This window comes from Phalacrocorax carbo, chromosome 3 (assembly GCF_963921805.1).
Source record: "Phalacrocorax carbo chromosome 3, bPhaCar2.1, whole genome shotgun sequence".
Classification (NCBI taxonomy): domain Eukaryota; kingdom Metazoa; phylum Chordata; class Aves; order Suliformes; family Phalacrocoracidae; genus Phalacrocorax; species Phalacrocorax carbo.
In genome coordinates this window covers 99,838,508-99,859,568 of record NC_087515.1, presented here as the reverse complement: position 1 = coordinate 99,859,568, position 21,061 = coordinate 99,838,508, and the positions used below count along the sequence as shown (strand labels likewise).

The 21,061-nt window shown below is 38.1% G+C and overlaps 1 protein-coding gene across 1 annotated transcript in view; it reads right to left on the bottom strand.

Moving 5' to 3' along the window:
* Positions 1-21,061, bottom strand: part of EYS (eyes shut homolog) — an 888,772-nt gene that overhangs the window by 114,722 nt on the left and 752,989 nt on the right. The window contains exons 34-35 of the mRNA XM_064448569.1: positions 19,132-19,240; positions 15,402-15,622 (exon numbers count right to left, since the gene is read on the bottom strand). Coding sequence (XP_064304639.1) covers positions 15,402-15,622; positions 19,132-19,240 — 330 coding nt within the window. The remainder of the gene's footprint in view (positions 1-15,401; positions 15,623-19,131; positions 19,241-21,061) is intronic.

The following is a 21,061-nucleotide window of genomic DNA, read 5'->3' as shown; positions in this document are numbered from 1 at the left end:
AAAATGCATATTACCAAGACTAGCCTACAGAAAATGGTTGTAAATTTAAACATCCAGGAGTTAGGAACTGCCCAACTCATACTGAAAAAGCCCCACCCCAGAATATGGACAAAACCATACTGATAAACAAAATCATTATACATTCATACACACCAATTTATCTATGCATACACTTACGTAATAATGCACAACTGTTTTTGCTACTAGACAAATATTTATCCATAAAAAAATGGATCAAATCTGAGGCTTTAACTGTATTAGTTCTAGGCAGAAAAAAAAGATATGTTCATTTCAATTACCATTTTGTATACATTCTGCACCTACCAAGATTGGTTCATACCCAGAAATGCCGTCTTGTTCATATTAAATCACAGCATTTTACCATCAAAGTACAGGACAAACATCCTCTCATTTTAAAACTAAGTGTTATAACCCACATCTGCTCCTAAATCATCTACCCAGCTTTAAAGATTGAAAACGAACAAGCAACTGTCCATAAATACAAAGAGTGCCCTGATATTGAATCCTGCTCCATCTCAGTATTGGCTCTTGCTTTGCAGTAGTTCATATGCAAAACATGCTCTCCTACAGATGGAATCCACTTGTCCTTGCTATTAAGCGAAACACAGCAGGACCCAGAGAGCATTTGCTGAAGCTGAAAACTGACTTTATAATTTAGCCTTGAATCTTGAGCTGGCATAACTATCACATTATAAATCTGGATGCTGAGTATCAACACATGTAAAGCAAATAAAATAAACTCCTGATTGCTTTGTCTTTTTCCTTGCAATTTAAGCATACATACTAAAGCTAGATTTTGGTGTTAAAAACATCTTATGTTTGTCCACTCAAAGAATTTCAATGCCTAACAATTAAATAGGTATCTGCCAAGAGCAAAGCGAATACAGCTTGTCCACCTCACTGTTTTTCAAAGCAGGGAAAATAGTAAGGATTCTCAAAGACTGCATCAGTTTTTAAAAAGTGAGCGGCTACATTTAACTTACTGTGAAACCAGATGCATGTTTATACATTGCACTCTTGCTCCGTTTTCCCTGCAAGAGTGAAAAATGAAGGAGCTGTTTTTCCACGGAGCAGTGCAAAGCTTGTGTCCCACTTCAACTCTGCTCCCAGGGTTTAAGTGAATCTTAAGTAGGCAAATTTCACCCTGGGGAAGGCGAGGGTATAAGAATCCTACTGACAGAATTAGAAACCAAGAGGAAGCTCTGGGAACAGGAAAAGGATTGTAACTCTGTTTCCATGTAATCTCCAGGCTGGGGGATGGCATTTAGACCTTCTGCCTAATTGACAGGTTTGATATAGTCACCAGGAAGACTTCTTTAGGATACTGTCTTCTGGATAAATGAGAATAAGGTCATATCAGGCATGAATTAAGGGAAAAGAAATTTAATCAAATTATCAGCTGTAAGTGTATCATATAACTTGGAGTAAAAGCACCTTACAGACCGTGTGTCCGGCCAAGCAGAAGGGGAGATTCCAGCCCTTTAGCAAACTTTCATCTTAACTTCTCCATCAAATTTGCTTAGGGGAAAGCTAAAAAAAGGTTAAAAAGCTAGACACCTTTACAATACACAATGTATTTGTTTATGGTTCTTAACTTCAAATGGCTTTCAGTCCAATTTACCCTAAATTTTTCTAAATAGTTTCCCATACATTCCTGTATTTATCCAGGTAGCGACTCTGATCCATGTAACAATATAATGAATACTAATGAAAACCAAGAAAAAAATCTGGATTACATAAAATAACATCATGATGAAAACAAGCTTAGCTTGAATTTTGGGATTTAAATCAATCTCTGATTATTTTGGTAAGGTGTGAAGTCCATAATTAATCCCTGAAGGTATCCAGGAAAGGGCTTAAATCCGGGTTAATGAACTACTGTGCTTGGTTTCCAGCCTAGAAACATACTGCACTGTTTCTGAAAATGGTTTACAGAATGGAAAAGTAGATGAATAATTGGGCAAGTCTGACAACTGAAATATAATGGTGCTATACTATTGTATTATATCCTGCTACAAAAAAGATTAATTCCTGGATATTCTTCAGCCCACAGATAGCAGCAGTCTTCATGTTTTACTTGAAGATTTGTGTTAAAAATGCTAACTGCTTATAACTCAAAACCCCTTGTTGTTAAGAAGACTCTTCTGAGGTTGAACATCTCTGTTATTGATGCCATATCATATTTCTGTATATTTTACGGTGACTTTTCTTTGGCTTTTCCAGACCCCTGATCTGAATAATTCCGAAGAAAATAAACCAAATTAAAGCTATGAATAGTTGCAGGGATAAGACTGCCATCAAGAAAAATAGAAAAAAAAAGGTTATTTACAGGACAACAGTCATGCATCTTGAACAATCGCTGTTCATTTATATTTCATTAATAGTATTCACTCCCAATGTACTCCAGTTCACATGCCTTTTTCCTTGGTGTCCTCATCTTCACAGCTGGGGGGAGATAAAAAATAAATCCAATTGCCCTTAGCACGCTCACCAACAATATATTATAAAACTCCATAGTATAATGAAGAGAAAACAATTATGAAGAAAGGAACAATACTTATAGCACAACTATAGCTGCCATATAATTAAATTGTTTGAGTGCATATATATACACATGTGTTTGTTCCTGTGTTCCCACACAGATATTTAATCATGCTTCACCAATTCCTGATGACTGCAGCAAAGATAATAAGACGGTAACTAAGTTATGGAAGTTCACATCCTATTAGCAGCTTCAAAGGGTGTTTGGAAACAGAAAAGAGATCTCATGACCAGAGCTTCTGGAACTGAAGCTTTACATAACCCTCTGCAATCTTGAGAAAATTTGTGGGGGAGCGTAGAGAGAGATCTCTAATGTAAATAACAGTGCTGCGCAGAGGAGCCCTTATAACTGGCAGTTTCCATAACTGTTTAAAACAACACTCCTCATGCTGAGTAACTGTTTTCTGTCTGAGACATTTCACCTGGGGGGATTTCGGAGGTGCTCCCTCCCACTGGACTTTTTCAGAACTCGATCTCATTTCTATTACTATTCAGACATGAGTGTGAAAAGCTGCTAGCACTTCTGTTATCCTTTCATGTACACACCAAAGTAAAGTATCTGTTAAAGTACTTTATATGTGAATATATATTGCAGTGGTCCAGGTAGAGAAATGAGTAGGCTGTCCAAAAACTCATGACTATTTCATATGGCCCACTTAAAATGTTACAACCACATTAGAAGATGATAAGAACCAGCATGGTCAGTCTTCTATGTAGCTTCTCTTCAGAGCAATGAAACGTTTTCTTAGCTGTCTGTAGAACTCCTTACTGAGGCAATGTCAGAAGAAATCTAGTGCACGTGCTGACCTCCAAGCCAGATGAATTCTCCAAAGCACACAGTAAGGCTAAATTGATGGGCATACTGAGAAGGTGACCTGAATACAAGACAACACAGCACCCCTTACTGAACTATCATGCATTGAGGAGTAATACAAATCACGCCTTGATTCCCCTGATCCACTAACTCATAACTCCTAAGCACTGTCTGATTTTGAAGCAGAGAAGAAGCAATATCAGCTGTACTCTTACAAGCAGGCAAAAAGCATACTTTAACTGGGTATGACTAATAAATCTGGTAATAATACAAACACAACTATTAAAAAGAGTAGTATGTCCCTAAAGAAAACATTAAGCCTTTTAAAGCTATGCAGGACTTTTTTTTAGTAATAGATAGGTAATTGAAAAGTATTGATATTGAATAATAGACAAACGAGATAGAAAATAGATAACTATTACTGAAAATAATGACATCAGGTTTCAAGGTGCTGCTGTGAAATGGCTTTTATTGTTCCACAGCTGGTCTACAGCAATGATAGATGACCCCATGGATTATGGAAGATGCCAATGGACCCATATTAAGCCTTGCACTGACCTCTTCTACTATGATTTGGGGTAACCCAAGGAAGGTTCTGGTGAAGGACAAATGGATTTTTGTGGTTCTAGTGTCCTTTTACCTTCTTATCTCCTAAGATATTATAGGTTACAGAGAATCAATCTTCAGAACCAGTTGTTTTATTAGTAATTTTGTCCAAGACAGTCTTTTTTTGAGTCAGGATGGACTAATTCTCTAGAAGGACACCAGATAATTTTTAAATCTCTGATCGTTTATGAAAAACATATTGATCTTCTATGGTCTCCTTCACTTAAGAGTAATACACAACTTCAGTAGGTCTTCCCTAGCAAAAAAACCCAAAACATTCTCTGCTTTACAACATGTAAGGCTGATATTTAATCTGAAATAACTGGAGCCAATTGTGGGGATGACTGTACAAGCACTGCATGTACTGACCCATGACAACAGGCAGTGAGAAAAAAGTAAGGGATTAGTAGGGTCACCTTTGCCTTTGAATAGTCAGCTGGACACCTGCAGATATTCTGGGTACAGGTAGAATGTCTTCTCTATTCCTGTCTTTCTCCTCCCTAAAAGCTACCTTTTAGCTAGGTTTGGCTAGCTAAAAGAAGCCTAATCTAAATGCGTTATATGCATGCACACACAGCATGTAATTCCCTTGACTATGTGGGTACCACTCTTTGTATTTATCTGTATACATGATCACAAAGTTGGCTGGTTTTACTAAATCCAAAGAACAGGGTTACTGGTAAATAAATCCCGTTTCCTATCTTTCTGAAAAAGCAAACTTAAGTAAAAGCTGTTACTGAGAAAAAACACATTTGGTGACACGGTAACCTTCTGTATCAAGATGATACCTCATACCCAGACTTCCCAAATTCTGTTTGAATATTAAATATGTTCTCAAATTCAACAAGATACCAAAGGTGAAGAAGGTTTCTCTAAACCATAATCAAAATCTGTTCTGTTATGTGACCTCACATAAATGTCACTCCTCCTTTCAATGATAAGCTCCCCAAAGCAGGGATTCAGAACAATGATGTTCTCACCCAGTCACTCTCCAGTCAACCACGCTAGTCAGGACAGAAAGCTTATAATTTTTTTCTCCCTTATGTAATTTTCATTGCTTGAAGTGTAGAAATTTATCACTAGTAGGTAGGTGTATATGTTAGGTTAGCAGCAAAGGAATAAATGTTCTAACATATATTACAGATAGTGCATTATTAATCTTCAGCAGTACCAGTCTTGTAATTTTATTGTGATAACTTACAGTAAACAGCTAGAGCATATAATGTGTCCTTATGGAAAACTTATACATTTCACTGAAAGAATTATCTCTGTGGAATTTTGGAAAACCATTAGTACAAGGAATATGGCACATTTATCATTTTTCATACACATACTACATGTGATACAACTTACAACAAACAGTACCAGCTATACTATTTGTCAGGATTTATAGCGGAGGGAAATTGTTACTAAGCATCCGTGCACTACTTCTCCAGTCAGACAAATATGCACATATTTCTGTATACACTTAAACATCTGACTGGCCTTGGAAAAAGATAGTATTCAATTCCTTTTGCTGGTATGTTGTGTTTTAAAGCTACTCCAAACAAGATAGCTCTTCTGGAATCACAGCTATCAGAAATGCTGATTAGGTTGTGCTGTAACTCTCAAAAATAATGTTACATAGTATTTCTGGGAATTGAGTCAAAACATTCTAAGATGACTAGTATTAAAATGGCACTTACTGGTGTTTCATTACCCACATTAAAATTTTAGCCATGGCAGCTTCTCTGATTTAAGTACAATTGAATTGAAATGATGTATAAACATCACGTTTAACAAATTTTGTGCACAGCTTGCACATTATCAAAACAGTCAGGAATTTGAAGTCCTATTTATATTTGGAACCTTGATCTTCCTGAATGGCCTGTTTTCAGCATGTTACTTTTCACACTAATCGAATACTAAATCTGTGGATCTGAGAACATAAAAAATTGATTTTTCCACAGGCATTTTTAATAGAGCCACCACTATACTGCCTAAATGAAAAACAGAGAAAGGTTTGCTCTTTGAACATCACTTTTTCTAACTTGTTTGCTTGGATTATTTTTCAATTGGAAAATTTGTTATTTCAACAATACTACGATGGTAAAATGACATTCTGAAGCAAACAAATTCTGAAGAGTGTACCACATTTTAGTCATTAGTAAAGAAGCTGAATATTTTAAATGCTTAATTAAAAAGAACAACAGTCCAATAAAACTTATGAGTTTGTATTCTGGTATTTCATACATCATACATTATCATTGCCCAATTTCCTGGGGGTTTACAGATGTTTTGTTTGAAATCTAAAACATCAGCTCTTAACACTGCCAGCTTAGTGGAACACAGCTTCGATTTCTTTGTTAAATGTCTTCTCCGTACTATCTGAGAAATACAATGCCTAAGAAATAAAGTGTGATAAAATGGGAATCTGTTTCTGATGCCAAGAGTCAGACACACCTAGATCAACTAATTCAGTCTTGGAATTGATATCATAACACAACTGTGGATTAGAGCAATTTACTAGCTAAATTTCAAGGGCAAGAAGCTGGCATAAAAATTTCAGTTTTCTGTTTTCCTTTAAGGAAAACTAAGGTGGGAGAAATGCAGATTTAGTTCAGAAAAAAAGTGTGCAGAATTTTTATATGGGGCTTAAGCCAAATGCAACACCTTTTACCAGAAAGGTCGATGTGGGTAAATGAATATTTCTAAATACCTAAAGGGCAGGTGTCAAGAGGATGGGACTAGGCTCTTTTCAGTGGTGCCCAATGACAGGACAGGGGGCAATGGGCTCAAGTTGGAACACAGGAAGTTCCACCTTCATATGAGGAAAAACTTCTTTCCTGTGAGGGTGACAGAGCAGTGGCACAGGCTGCCCAGGGACGTTGCAGAGTCTCCTTCCTTGCAGACATTCAAAACCTGCCTGGACGCGTTCCTGTGCCCCCTGCTCTAGGTGTGCCTGCTCAAGCAGGGGGCTTGGACAAGATGATCTCCAGAGGTCCCTTCCAACCCCTGCCATTCTGTGATTCTGTGTAGCTCTCTGTCTGTTAATACCTAGTGTTAGGAAAATTGGAGATGAAAATGTCTCTTTTGCTTACTTGACTTCCCTGTGAAAATGTGCTGTAACAAATACATGCTTAACACGATTTTGGTCATTCTGAGAAGCTCAATGGCATTATTTTTTATATTCCTCAAAAATGACATGAAAGATTTTTCTTAGTAAGAATGGCATTATTTTTTCCTAAGATCATGTGGAACCTGAAACAATGAACAATGTCTCTGCCAGAAAAATAAAACAGTTTGGAAATAGGTATAAATGAATTTTCTTCACCAAAGCCCAATTTGAAGTAAGCATTAGAAAAAACAATGGATTTCCAAACGTGAATCTCTTCCATAAGTACCAAACTCCAACTATACTAGCTACCTAATCCCATTAAAAGTACAGGATCCAAAAAATGCAAGCCTCCAAACTAGTCTCCCTAAATAAAGGTGTGTGTAAGCATGGACCAGAGTAATACCACCAGCAGTTTCTGGAGTTGTAAAACAGGTAAGCATCTCCAGTACTGACAGATCTGCCCTAAAGTCAGCCCTTTAAAAGGAAGCAGGTTATCTTCTTTATAGAAATCAGTATTACATAAGTACATATGGTGCAAATTCTGAAAAGGTGTGAGAATACACATCTCCCATCTGGAAATCTTCCCTTGCAAATCAACTAAAATGAAGTTTAATCTCTTTGTTTGCCTTATCTTTCTGCAAGAGTTGAATACAGTGGAACCTAAAATATTAATTCTGGACTTGATATGGATCTTACTGAAGTTAACTAGGATTTAGATTTGTAAAAAACCCAATAGATGTTCTAGATAATATATTGGCCTGAGTCTCTTAGTCTATAATATAGATCTATAAAAAGATCCTTGATATATGATCAATTCTGCTATTTCTGAGTAGCTGGTTCCTTTCTTACCCAGAAACATCTACATCTAAAGCAGTGATAGGAGATCCATGTGCAATTCTAAAAATTCTGCCTGCAATGCTGTGAGCAGTTTTGGGAGGTGCTTCAGTGCTACTTGGTTTGAAAATGGGCACTTACTCATTCTTGTGTAACAATTTTATCTTTAGTTCAACAAACACACAAATCAGATTTTGCAAGCTGGAAGCAAACCACAGCTCTGTGCTAGAAATGTGAGAAAAGCATTAATAAGGGCATAAAAGCCTATCCTTAGATGAATACCTTCAGCCAAAGCCTAACACAATATGCATTTTTGGTTTATGGGCACAAGGAACCACAAGAAGTATTTCTGACACACGATCTGGGAAAGGTTCATCATGGCTACCCTTTGAAATGGAAAATGAGACGTAAAAAAAATGTTGAAAAGAACATTTTACTGTCTCCAAAGTCTACAGTTTGAGCTCCTTCTTTTTTTCTAAAACCAGTCATACTCATAATGACTTTTTCTACTTTTAATTAACATTGTGGTTATATACTAAAAAGAGACCACAAAATTTGTTAAGTCACTTCACCTGGTCTCAGTATCTGCAACGTATAGAATTCTATCACTTAACCAAGTTCAACTATAAAATTTCCTTAAACTTAAAAGAAAGCTAACCTAGAACACATTTGTAACATTAAAAAAAAAAAAGGCATTCAAAACCTTATCAGATGATAAGTTTGGAAACAGTTTGGATGGAGTTTTTCATTTGGTCATCGGTTCTTTAAGGCTTAAGAATTGCATGATGCACCAGCACGCAGAAAACAGACAGTTTCTGAAATATTATTTAAAACATGGCTTTTCCTATTTATAGCTTAAAAGGTACCTTCTGAAGGAGACCTACGTATCTAGGAAGGTATTTCTTACATTACCAGGGGATGAAAATTGAAAAATTACATTCCTTGTGGGTTTTTTTTTTGTGATTACAGCATTCATGGTGGTTGAAATCTGAAGATAAGTGTCTCTCTATTAAAATTTATTGCTAATTGAGTTTGATTTTTCAGTCTTGGTTAATTGATTAACATTAATGGACCCATCTGCTGCACCAATACATGGGGAACAACAACAGTAAGAATAATCACTGTGAGAATAGTCTGAGACACTGGAAACATGATTGTTTGTGGGAGCAATTACCTTTGAGATTTTACTCTGCACTATAAAAGCTAAGCTTGTCTATGTTTACATTTTCTTGAGTCTTTATAAAATTTAAAACAAATATATTAACTATGAGTGTAGTGGCTGACATAATTGTCAAATCACTGATGAAGTAATTTTATAAGTTTATTTCCCACACATGGATGTGTCTTCTTAATTAACACTAAGCTTTGTTTGCAACATCTGGCTCATACGATCAGGGGCCCACACAGAATATTAAGAGCTTCCTTCCTAGGTTAATCTTACCATGCCCTTTTCAGACACATACTTCAAAATCCAATGAGCTTTGAATTCACAAAGTTAGTCACAGAACTATGTGACACACTCAAACTCTACTTTTACTGAACAATTTTAATTTTTTTCTACTGAAATTAACCAGTCTCTGGAATTCTACATTAGCATGTATTTAAAGTACAATAAAAGAGCTACTGAACTTGCAGAAGTGCTTCTAAAATCAATAGAAAGTTTACATAGGAGAGTACTTTGTTTTTAAAAACTAATAAAATAATGGCTATGTAAAGAATTAGAAATTCAGATTTGAACTGAACCACTCATCTGATACAGCACATGTTTAAATACTCTTGAAACAGAATGGCTTTTGTCTTATTGTGCTAGTTTTGGCTGGGATTGAGTTAATTTTCTTTGTGGGAGCTAGTATGGGGCTATGTTTTGGATTTGTGCTGTAAACAGTGTTGATAATACAGAGGTATTTTAGCTATTGCTGAGCAGTTCTTGCACGGAGTCAAGGCCTTTTCTGCCTCTCACACCACCCCACCAGCGAGCAGGTGGGTGTTCACAAGGAGCTGGGAGGGGACACAGCTGGGACAGCTGACCCAAACTGACCAAAGGGATATTCTACACCACACAATGTCATTCTCAGCAATAAAAAGCTGCGGGAAGAAGGAGAAAGTGGGGATATTTGGAGTTATGGCATTTGTCTTCCCAAGTAACCGTTACGCATGATGGAGCCCTACTTTCCTGGAGACGGCTGAACCCCTGCCTGTCCATGGGAAGTAGTGAATGAATTCCTTGTTTTGCTTTGCTTGTGAGCAGCTTTTCTTTTACCTATTAAACTGTCTTTATCTCAACCCATGAGTTTTCTCAGTTTTATTCTGATTCTCTTGCCTATCCCACTGCAGGGGAGTGAGCAATCAGCTGGGTGGTGCTTAGTTGCTGCTGGTGTTAAACCACAATACCTATGCACGGACAGATATTTTAGTCCAAATATAAATGGAACCTAGATAACAGGGGCTTTTTAAAATTAAAGTGGAGTGGAGCTTAACTTAAAAAGGAATGATGATAACTAAAGGTTTCCAGTTCCACAGTATGACACATTCAGCAGTTTCGCAGTAAAATGATGATTGTGCAGCACATCCCCATCACTACAGCCCTGCCTAGTCATCTTGGGGCTGCATCTGACCCTGGTTCCCCTCACTGGGCTTGATCCTGATCCCCCACCAGTGGACTGATGTCCCAGCCAGGCCTCAGCCTGTCGCTATCCCCAGGGAGATGCCCAATGCCTGGGGCTGGGGCTGCCCCAGTGCCCCCTGGCTGCCCTGCTCCTGGCTGGGGTGGTGGGGTGGGCCCTGTCTGCCAGGCCTTCACCTGAAGGACCCCGGGGGAGCAGCTGATACAACCAATGATCAGACAACAGGGAGTTGCTGGCCCCTGCTGCATCTTGAAATTTTGTATCTGAAAACTAGGTGCATACTAATCCCTGTCTCTTGCTACCAAAAATATAAAGAAAAGATTTTTTAAAAAAATACATTTCCTCTGCATAATTATTGCAATAGGTAAACATTATAATAGTATTTTTGTACTCTGATGATGAGAAAAGGCAAGTAATTTTCTTTTAAGAATGACTGTAAAAAGTGGGTTTTTATGAAACACACCTGTCTATGCCCAGCAGTATGTGTTGACAAGCTCCAGTGCTCATTCTAAAACATGGCTGTCATATTTACTATGTCATACTTCATGGCCTTTCAGAAGCAAAAGCTCTAATTAGTTGCCAAGCACCTGAAGAATAACATGCCATGAAAAATCTTTTTTTTTGCCACTAAACAGTGTAATTGAAACAACTGGCAAAAATCTCAAACAAGTCAGTAATAGTTTTATATGAATCATCAAACTCCATACGGAAATGGACAATTAATGGTGTAGATGGGAATATTTTTAACACTGTAGATTATTTATGGCTCTCATTGGCTGCAGTCTCATGAATATAAACTCAGTATCTGAAGATAACACAGTTGTATGGTCCACATGCACCACTCAAACACTGGGACTAAAGCCTGGAAACGCTTCCCCATAAACTATACACAAAATGTCCACCTCTGGATTTTCAGTTCTCCTGCTCTGCATGTGACATGGTGTGAACCAAGCTGATGTGACAGGTTGATGATGAAGTAATTAATCAAAAGGTTGCTAGAATAAAGCAGCTAATAAATTAAAGTGGAGCGAGGGGAGAAACTCACATCTTTCAGCTACAAGATGTGAGCTAACCAGGATGTTTGTAACCAAAGCGCTGAAGGAAGAAGGTGAAAACAAGCCCAACACAATTAAAATTGGTCCATTTACTGAGTAGAGTTTCTTACAGTATGCCCATTTACTAAATAGATTCCTAGTATTAGCAGGCACTGCCTGGAAAGAAGCACAGAAAGAGTCTATAGCACAGGATCTCTCATCATTCTTTTCCCCAACTGAAGTGCTGCACTTAGGTCTTAAGACAACAGATTCAGAGGAACAAACTTTGCAGAGTGTTCAGGTCCAGATGATGGAGGTTCTGGAGCCAGAGCCACCAAGGCAGATCATGGGGTATACAAGTCATTGTTTTCTCATATGTCCCCAGTCTGCTCAAACCTGTGGAAAATGGAATTGGTATATAGCAAACTGAAGCATTCCCCAAAGGGGTTTCTGACCCTGGCATTCTGTCAGGCAGAGTCTGTGTGAAACACCTGCTAGTAGTCCTGAAAAAGAGCTGCCAGCACAGGCAAATTTATATCTCTGTTTACATTGCCTACAAGGAAATTGGTGCAGATAGGTAGACGACCTGTCAAGAAGTGAATCTTTTAGATCTGTCACACTTCTCAGAAAAGCAAAAGTGATTTGGTTGATTACATGTTATACAGTGATGGAGCAACCTGTTCTCACATTTGTGTTTAACTCTCCAGGAAAGACAATGCTGCAGGCACTGTGGACAAAATGAAGCTTCAGGACTTTGGGATGCAGGAATTGCTCCTTTAAAGACCACTACCTAGTAACCTATTGAAGTGAGACCTCCAAATCCTCAGAGATAATCTGTTGTGATAGTTTTTGTTGGCAATCTTGACAGCTAAGAGGAATGATCAGCCTCTGAAAAAGCAAATTCTGTTCTGCCAAGTCAACAGTATGAAATAAGAGCTGCAGAACTTGGATGTGAAACATGGCATCTAGAGCTTCCTAATAAGGTGAAACTTACTGAATATGGGCAGTTTGTGGACTGACTGAAGAATGTATGTACATACATATGAAAACCAGCAAACCATGACCGAAGCGAGGGAAAGAATGACCTCCCTTGACCCACTGTCTCTTTCTAATGCAGCCCAGGATGCTCTTGGCTTTGTCACTAGGGTGCATTACTGATTCATGGGTCAAATAGTAGTCCACCAGAACTGGCAGGTGTTTTTCTGCAAGGCTGCTTTCCAGCCAGTCAGTCCCCAATCTATACTGGTGCCTGGGGTTATTCCACCTGAGGTACAAGACTTTGCACTTCCCTTTGTTGAACAATATAAGATTCCTGTTGGCTCATTTTTCCAGCCTGTTGAGGTCCCTTTAAATGGCAGCAGACCCATCTGGTGCATCAATCACTCCTCCTTGCTTTGTATTTAACCCTTGTTTCCGGGGTGCACCCTGTCCCGTCATCTAGGTCATTAATGAAGATAACGGTATTGGCTCCAGTATTGAGACTTGGGGTACTCTGCCAGTGATTGGCCTCCATCTGGAATTTGAGTCGCTGATCTTTTGTGCTTTTTGAGCCTGCCCTTCAGCCAGTTTTCAGTTCACCTTACTCTGCACTTACCTAGCTTAATCAGTTTGTACTTAATCAGTTTGTACTAAAGATGTTATAGGAGGCAGCACTGAAGCTTTACTAAAATTGAGTAAACAACAACCAGTGCTGTCCCCTCATCCATCAAGCCAGTCATCTCACTGTGGAAGGCTGATAGTTTGGTTAAGCACAATTTTCCCTTCATAAATCCATGGTGACCACTCCCAACCACTTTCTTGTCCTTCATGTGTTTGGAAACAGCTTCCTGGACAATTTGCTCCATCAACTTCCCACAGATCAAGGTGAGGCTAGCTATCCTGTAGTTCCTCAGATCCTCCTTCTTGCCCTTCCTGAAGGTAATTTAGTTCTCAGGAACCAATCCCAATCACCTTGATCTTTCAGAGAATATCAGGATTGATCTTGCTATCACATCAGATACCTCCCTCAGCACTCATGTGTGAATCCCATCATGACCCATGGACTTATAAGTCCTCGGTTGGTTTAGATGTTCCCTAATCTGATCGTCTTCCACCAAGGGTAAGTCTTCCTTGCTCCAGACTACTTCCCACAGGTCTGAGAGGAATAGGATTCCTGAAGGTTAGTCTTATCAATACAGACTGAGGCAAAGAAGGCACTGAGTATTTCAGTCTTTTCTGGATTCTTTGTTACCAGAACACCTACCCCATTCAGCAGCGAGCCTACATTTTCTCAAGTCTTCCTTTTGCTGCTGAGGTACTTGTAGAAGCATTTGTTTTTGCCCTGCATGTCCCCTGCCAGATTAGTCTCCAGATGGACTTTAGCTTTTCTAACCCCATATCTGCATATTTGGACTTTTTCTCTATATTCCCCCCAGGTCACCTGGCCATGCTTCTACCTCTTCTATGCTTCCAACTGATGTTTGAGTTTTGTCAGAAGCATCTTGTTCATCCATGCGGGCTTCCTGCCACTTGATTTTCTGCTTATTGGAATGGATCATTCTTGGGCTTGGATGTTATCCCTGAAAATCAGTTGTCTGCTGTAGAAAATAATGAAAATCATGCTTCTATAGAGCTGCTTATCCCTGGTTTGCACATGCACATACTTCCATGACTCCTCTGGACAGAAGACCAGTGGCCTGTTTCAGAACAAAAGCATTTCTGAAATGGGCTGAGGCCAGCAGCTGGAAAGCAGAAAGGCAGGAAACAAATCCAATGGGCATGAATTATTCAGGACCCAAGCTTTAAATGAAACAGTATTCCATAGTGGTAGATGACAGGCCAATCAGTAGAATGACAGAGATATAGCAAGGAACAACAGAGGAAAAAGAGACTCATTACTCCCAAGTACACACTCAGATTTACCAGTTCAGTAGAACAATTGTGTATGTCTTCATAAAGTTGCCTTGTTCTTATTTGTGCTCTAGTCAAACAAAGCTTAGAGATCCAAAACCTATTTGTGTTCTTTGTGTGCTTACATCAACAAGAGAGGCAGAGAAGCACCTCAAAACTTTGTTTCAAGGTCTCCTCAACCTAAGAAACACACTTCCAGAGCTTTGAAAGACTTTAGATTATTTTCTGTTCAGCATTTACCTTGAAGATGAAGTACAATTTGTAAAATAGATGTGGCAGCTACTTCACAAGTTCTATCAATTTTAAACGGAAATGTGGTTCCTAAATGCTGAGTGCCTTAGACAATGATCAGGTTACTATGGCTTACTGTTACTGTGCTCCAACTGAACCATCATCCTCTGTGCTTTTAGCCCATGTCTCTTCTGAACCTCATTTCCTCTTTCAGCATGATGCACTTTAACTTTCAAAGGTTCTTTTACAATACTTCTTCACATGTGCTGAAGGTGCTGACTTAACTTATTGTTTTCATAGCATGATGATGAAGCCTAGGCTGTGTACCTGGGAGCACACCATAAAGATGGGTGAGCTTACAAGGCCTAGTAAGATAGAGTTGTTAGATAGAAGAATAAGACAGTATGTGTTTCTGTCCAAACTATCTATACAAAGACTCTGATTTAGTCACTGAGCCTTCTAGGGGAACTGATCTAGTCGATCACAAAGGAATTCTGGCAGCAACCCAATATGTATGCAATGTCAGCAAATAAGGTATAAATCTCTCTGTATAGACACGAAGATGTCACATTTTCTATTTAATATTATCATGACGAAAGAGTGGTGATTACTTAACTACACAGAAAATTATAGTAATTTCTCATTAATAATGAACCTACTAGCCACAGAGTATAAAGAGATGATAGAATGATTAAAGAGGTAACCCTTACCTAGTGCAGGTCCCACCATTGCGACACGGATGATAATCACATATCGGAACATTGCAGTTCTCAACATTCCTCCCCCCAAGAGCCTCATCTATAATGAACAACTCTTTGTTGTTAACTTGAAAATCCCTAATGCATCCTTTATAGCCATGTATCTGCCCAGCACACCGATGAACCTCTTCATGAACAGGAACATTTCCAAGGAAGATTGATCCAAAGGTGATCTGCAGAAACAAGAAGAGAATAAACAGAAAAGAATGCAATTTGTGATGTTACTGCAAGCAATGAATGAATAATAATTAAAGGAAATAGCTGTTACTTAAAGCTGGCCAAAAACTATGATATTTGCTGAAGAGATTCTTTTTTAAATGTTGTTCTCTTTTATAAAAGAAAATAATTCATACAAAGAGAGTGGTTTGTGTGTTTGCATATGTTCAAATATGTAAGACAATATATACCCCATGAAACACAAATTGGAATTCTCAGCCTTAACCACAATGACCATGGTAAGGTTTCCTCATTGCTTCCCTCATTTCTATACTATGAGTTTTACATTCATGGTTGAGGGTTGAGACTTATGGTTGAGACTTGAAGATAAAGCTTTTCTTTAGGATCTGGGACCAACGGGACCCCAGGATAAGGGGAATACAGAAACAAGATTTTGCTCTTTTTGCATGAGTCACAGAAAAGAGACTGCTATACTGAAGCCCAAGGGGAAAGGTTAAGTTTTAGGTAGTAAATTCTAGAGCCACAGATGCCTAGAACTTCCTCATAAAGGTGCCAAAAACCACCCACAACTATTTCATATTGGGACTGACCAAATTATATTAGTGCTCAATATGGTACTTCCTGTGTTACCTGACCTAGGAGTCAAACCCTTGACCATCACATATAAAGGATCTGTGACTTGTTTAGCACTGTGAATTCTACTCCTCAAGCTGATGCTTCACTTTCTGGAGTTCTGACACGGGGTGTCACCATTCCTAAGTTCCTTTGCTAAATGCCTGTCATTAAGAATTGAAAAATAATACTTTTTTCATAAGTGTATCAGACTGTGATGCATTTATTTTTATGATACCATCAATCCAGAAAGTGGGTGAAACTTAGCCAATTCAAGTCAAGCAGGAGTAAACCCATGGAAAAAAACCCCATATATCACAGCACATGTAAAACAAAGAGATCATTTACGTAAGGAGATAATAGTGAAGGAGTCCTTCACTATCATATCCAGACATCAACTGTAAAGAACTAGGAACAGGAGGAAAACATGACATTGACTTATCTGGAATTCATACACGCGTATGCTTTTGCTTTGCCATTTCCTGTCTTGCTTTTAACAGTCCTGAAGCTCTATTGCTGACAATTTCAAGTGAAATTTGGAGATACAACGAACGTGAACACCTCCTGATATTCCTCTACTTACCATGTCTTTCATTTAGAAGGGAAAGGAAAAAAAAAACTACTTCTTTTAGAGCATGGATAAAACTAAATCAGATTTTTCATGTGGAAGGAATATAAAGACATCAGCTCAGCTTGCCGAATTCATTTCATATCACTTGACTTTATCCCCTTTCAAACAAAGCTATAAACCTGCATAGCTATGGACAAGATTTGTAAGTAGTGTTTGCAGACAGACATTTTCTCTCTGCTTGTGAACCTGTTACAAGAATTACGTAAAGCATTGGACTGGAATGTAAAGTGTCTATGCTTAAGAAAAATGTTTTAAACATTCCTCTTGCAACACAAACTTTTTATTATTGGGCTTATTTTACAAAAGCACTGGCCTTGAGGGCAGATCCAGTGTACCACAGAACAACTTCAGTAGGCTCTGCTCAGTTTCTCGCATCAATGGATTTTATCATAATATGTTAGATGTTCAAACCCATGCTAGCACACCACAATCCACATTTCTTTCTGTAAAGTCCTGGTCTGAATTTAAGTGACTTAACTAGAATATATTTTAAGGAAGCACTTAGGAAGCATTCCTGTAAGTCTTGTTAATAACAGAACAGGCTTAAAAAACCCATTTCGTTAACTTCTGTAATATTCATGCTTAACTTTTCAAATACTAATTTGAAAATGTCCTTCTGCACTTGGAGCCTGAGTGGTAAGAAGGATTAGCTTGGCCAGTAACAACAAGAAATTCATTAGTCCTCCTAGAGATAAGGAATTCCTTTTTTCCTTTGCTTGTGTACTTTGTAAAGAAAATAGGGGGTCTGGGAGATAAGGAGCAGATCTGTAATGTATATAATTAGTCATGAGGATATGACATTCATTCTACATACCATGCAAGGGGTTATTCTGGATTAAGTATAATTTGGTGCCATGATATACACGTTAGTGGTTACAGCAGATTAAGTGCACTCATAGAGAGCATTTTTTGTACTGTTTTATCCTAAAACAATTTAGCTGGCATGCTCCAGGATTGCTCTGCAACATGAACCAAAGTGTGACAAGTGGGGATGACCAGAACATTCACTTAAAAAACCCACTCGTGATATGAACTCAAAATTAAACATGGACCGCCACAAAAAGAAACAGGTAAGAGTTGTGGACTTCCTTAGGAACCAAAGAGATTTCCTGATTAGGGGCAGAAATATTCTGATGTACGATCGTGGTGCATGACATCAAAGTTGGCTACCTGCAAGTTTTTCAGTGAGTAAGGCATTGCTGGCTTCTTTATAGAGTTAGGTACTGATAGGTAAGATCTTTCCCCAGATTCTCTACCCAGAAGCTGCCAGCAGTGTTAGCTTTACATTCTGCCAGACTTATGAACTTGAGACATAAAGGGAGACAAAGGAACCTTCTGCAGCAGAACATCAGGTTGATCATCTGGAAGCTATGAACAGACAACTGATTGGGCTCATAGCAGTATCTAATACAAGTTAATTCTTTATATCAGACTAAACAAACACCTAAACACTGACTCAGGGAAGAAACAGAGAATAAATTCTATTTAGTAACTGGCAGTACATACCACGATATGCACATCATGATTAGCATCTCTACAGCTAACTGTCCTGCCTTCCAGTGAACAAACTCATAAAGTGAGCTGTCAGTCACAGTTGAAATTCTCAAGTCTAAAAACATTTAAAATGTATCATTCAGAAATAATCTTGTGATGAAAGGACACATAACAGAGACACGATAACATGGAGACAAAGTATAACACAAAAAACTCAAGATCTGGGAAAGCATGCCTATTGCCCATTTAAAATGAGTCTTCTGATACCAGTTTCAAAATGGAGACAGTAATTTTTACAATAGTATTCAGAAGTGAAGTCATAGCAACAATAATGACATCAGGTTATGTCACTGATGATTCATAACTGCCCTCCACTAGACAGTGTGGCTTGCAAATAAAAAGTAACCAGAATTACCGCTTAACAGTATCTAAATTGTTTCTAATAACACCATGACCTAGTTAAATGACATGCTAACATATTATTTTTCTTCTTGCACTATCAGTGTCCTTTTCATGGACTTTAGGCAGTTGAAATAGAGGTTTTGGAGTCAGGTGAACTGAAGAATTTAATGGAAATACTATAGATGCTTGATGTGAAAATATGTATTAAAGAGAAGTTAAGTACATATAATGATATCTGAGGAGGAATTACATTTCCTTCTTTAGAAAAAGTAAGAATGCCTATTCTCCTTTGAGAATAACTAAAGTGTGTACGCTGATGAAACATTCAAAGCAATTAGCTATTTTTTTGATGTTTTGCAGACTTACCCGAGATGCTCGATACGAGAGAGAAAGTCTGTGTTGTACAGGATGATTTCCATTTGCAGCCATTTCAATCATACAGTGACCTTCAGGACTGCTCACAGGCAACATATAGCTGGAAGTAAAGAGAAGATCTCATTATTGTTTATACTCTTGACAGCAGAGTATTCAAACCTCTCACAGCAAAGGCAAGGTGAAAAAGATGCTTCTGCCTCCATAAGGGATGACAATCTTTGGACACTAATAATTCCAGTTTGATGGCTACTTGGACTACCCAGGAGACAAAAGATGTTTCTTCTACTAATGTCCTCTTCTATTTGCTTTCCTACTGTTCTTGACTCTAGTGTTTGAAATGTATACAGAGGCAAAGAAGAAAGAGATCTTTACATGCATAAGTGGGTATTGATAAATTGTAAGTGCTAACTGTGGCTGACATATGGTCTCCCTAGTATAGAGGATTGTTGGACAAGTAACATCAATGTTGAATGATGCTGAACTCCCTAGGTGGAAATTTCCTTTTCCTGCCCTACAGGGGAAACAGAAATGGAATAAGAAATGAAAGGCTGCATACCTCTGCGCAGCAAGATTACACTGTGATACAGTTATCACTACTTGGAAAGCATGCCGTTAATGTAAACTCTGGTACTGAGTTTCAGAGATAAAGAAGAATATAAGGTTAAGGGAATTTGTAAAGTAAATACTAGCAAACATTCAATAAAACACTGAGAATTCTTCAGGTTCTTTCTATGATGAGATGTGATGAAACACTATTAATATTATCAGCAATAAAAATTCAATCCAAATGATTTTCAAATATACTGGTTTTGTATTGAGAAGGGAAATTTGCATAAACATTATTGCAGCAATAGCAGAATAGGAGAATAGTAGGTGATAGATTCTTTAAAACTGAGCTCTGCTATTTCTGTAGGAGCGCTCCCCAATTCCGCTTTGCCTCAGTTTCAGTTTTCACATGCTTTAAAAGAGAATGTGATGGGCCTCCTTTTGGGAAGCATGACAAAGTTTACTGACTACATGCACTGTGCACAAGAAACTCTGATCAGACAAATCCATATAATTAGATTTCCAGAGTAAGGCCTTTAACAAGAAAAATGTTACTTTTTTTTTTTTTTTTTATATTTCACAAATGTTACAGAACAGGTTTTACAAAAAGTTTCTGAAAAATAATTTATACATTTATATGGACTGCCAAGTTTTCCATTTTTTCAGCTGAACAAATGCTAAAGGACAATGGCAGGAATCGCAGGAACTATTTTGAGCTGGGATTTTTATGTTAGGCTATAGACATATGAAAGAGTTAACATATTTTAAAGCCCATTGTGTCCTGAGCACTAGAAGCATATATTACTAATCTTAGAAATGACCTCAGCCCTGCCAACAACAAATTTACTCCTGGATGAACCACATCAAGACCCACCATGCTCTCAAATACCTGCCTTTTCATATATCACTACCTGGTTGGTTGTGTGCAGCTGCCATGGTATGATTTATCCCATCTTATGCCTTGAGCTTTGCTTTTCTACTCCTGTGTCTACAGTCTTACTATTTTATTCTCTTGTCTGCAGATTCAGTATGAAAATTAGAGTCTCAGTTTTCTCCTCTGAAGTTACCGGGAACATTGTTTTGACATAAATGGATATAGTATTAGGCCCCTAATGAATATTTATAACATTCACTGCAGTGCAGTGATTTCTGAGTGAGCATCTTATAACAAAAGCCTCATAGGCAGAATCTCTGTATCAGCAGGTGATGCACCCATATTAATAAACCTACCTTTCTACTGGTTGTATTGCTTCTGGTTCCAGAGCTAATTCAGTTAATACTAATTCACTGACTTCACTGTTCTCTGCTGCATGGGGATGAAATTTGCTAAATTATTTCACCTTTGTAAGTATGTATCACTCTTCCTATTTTTGAA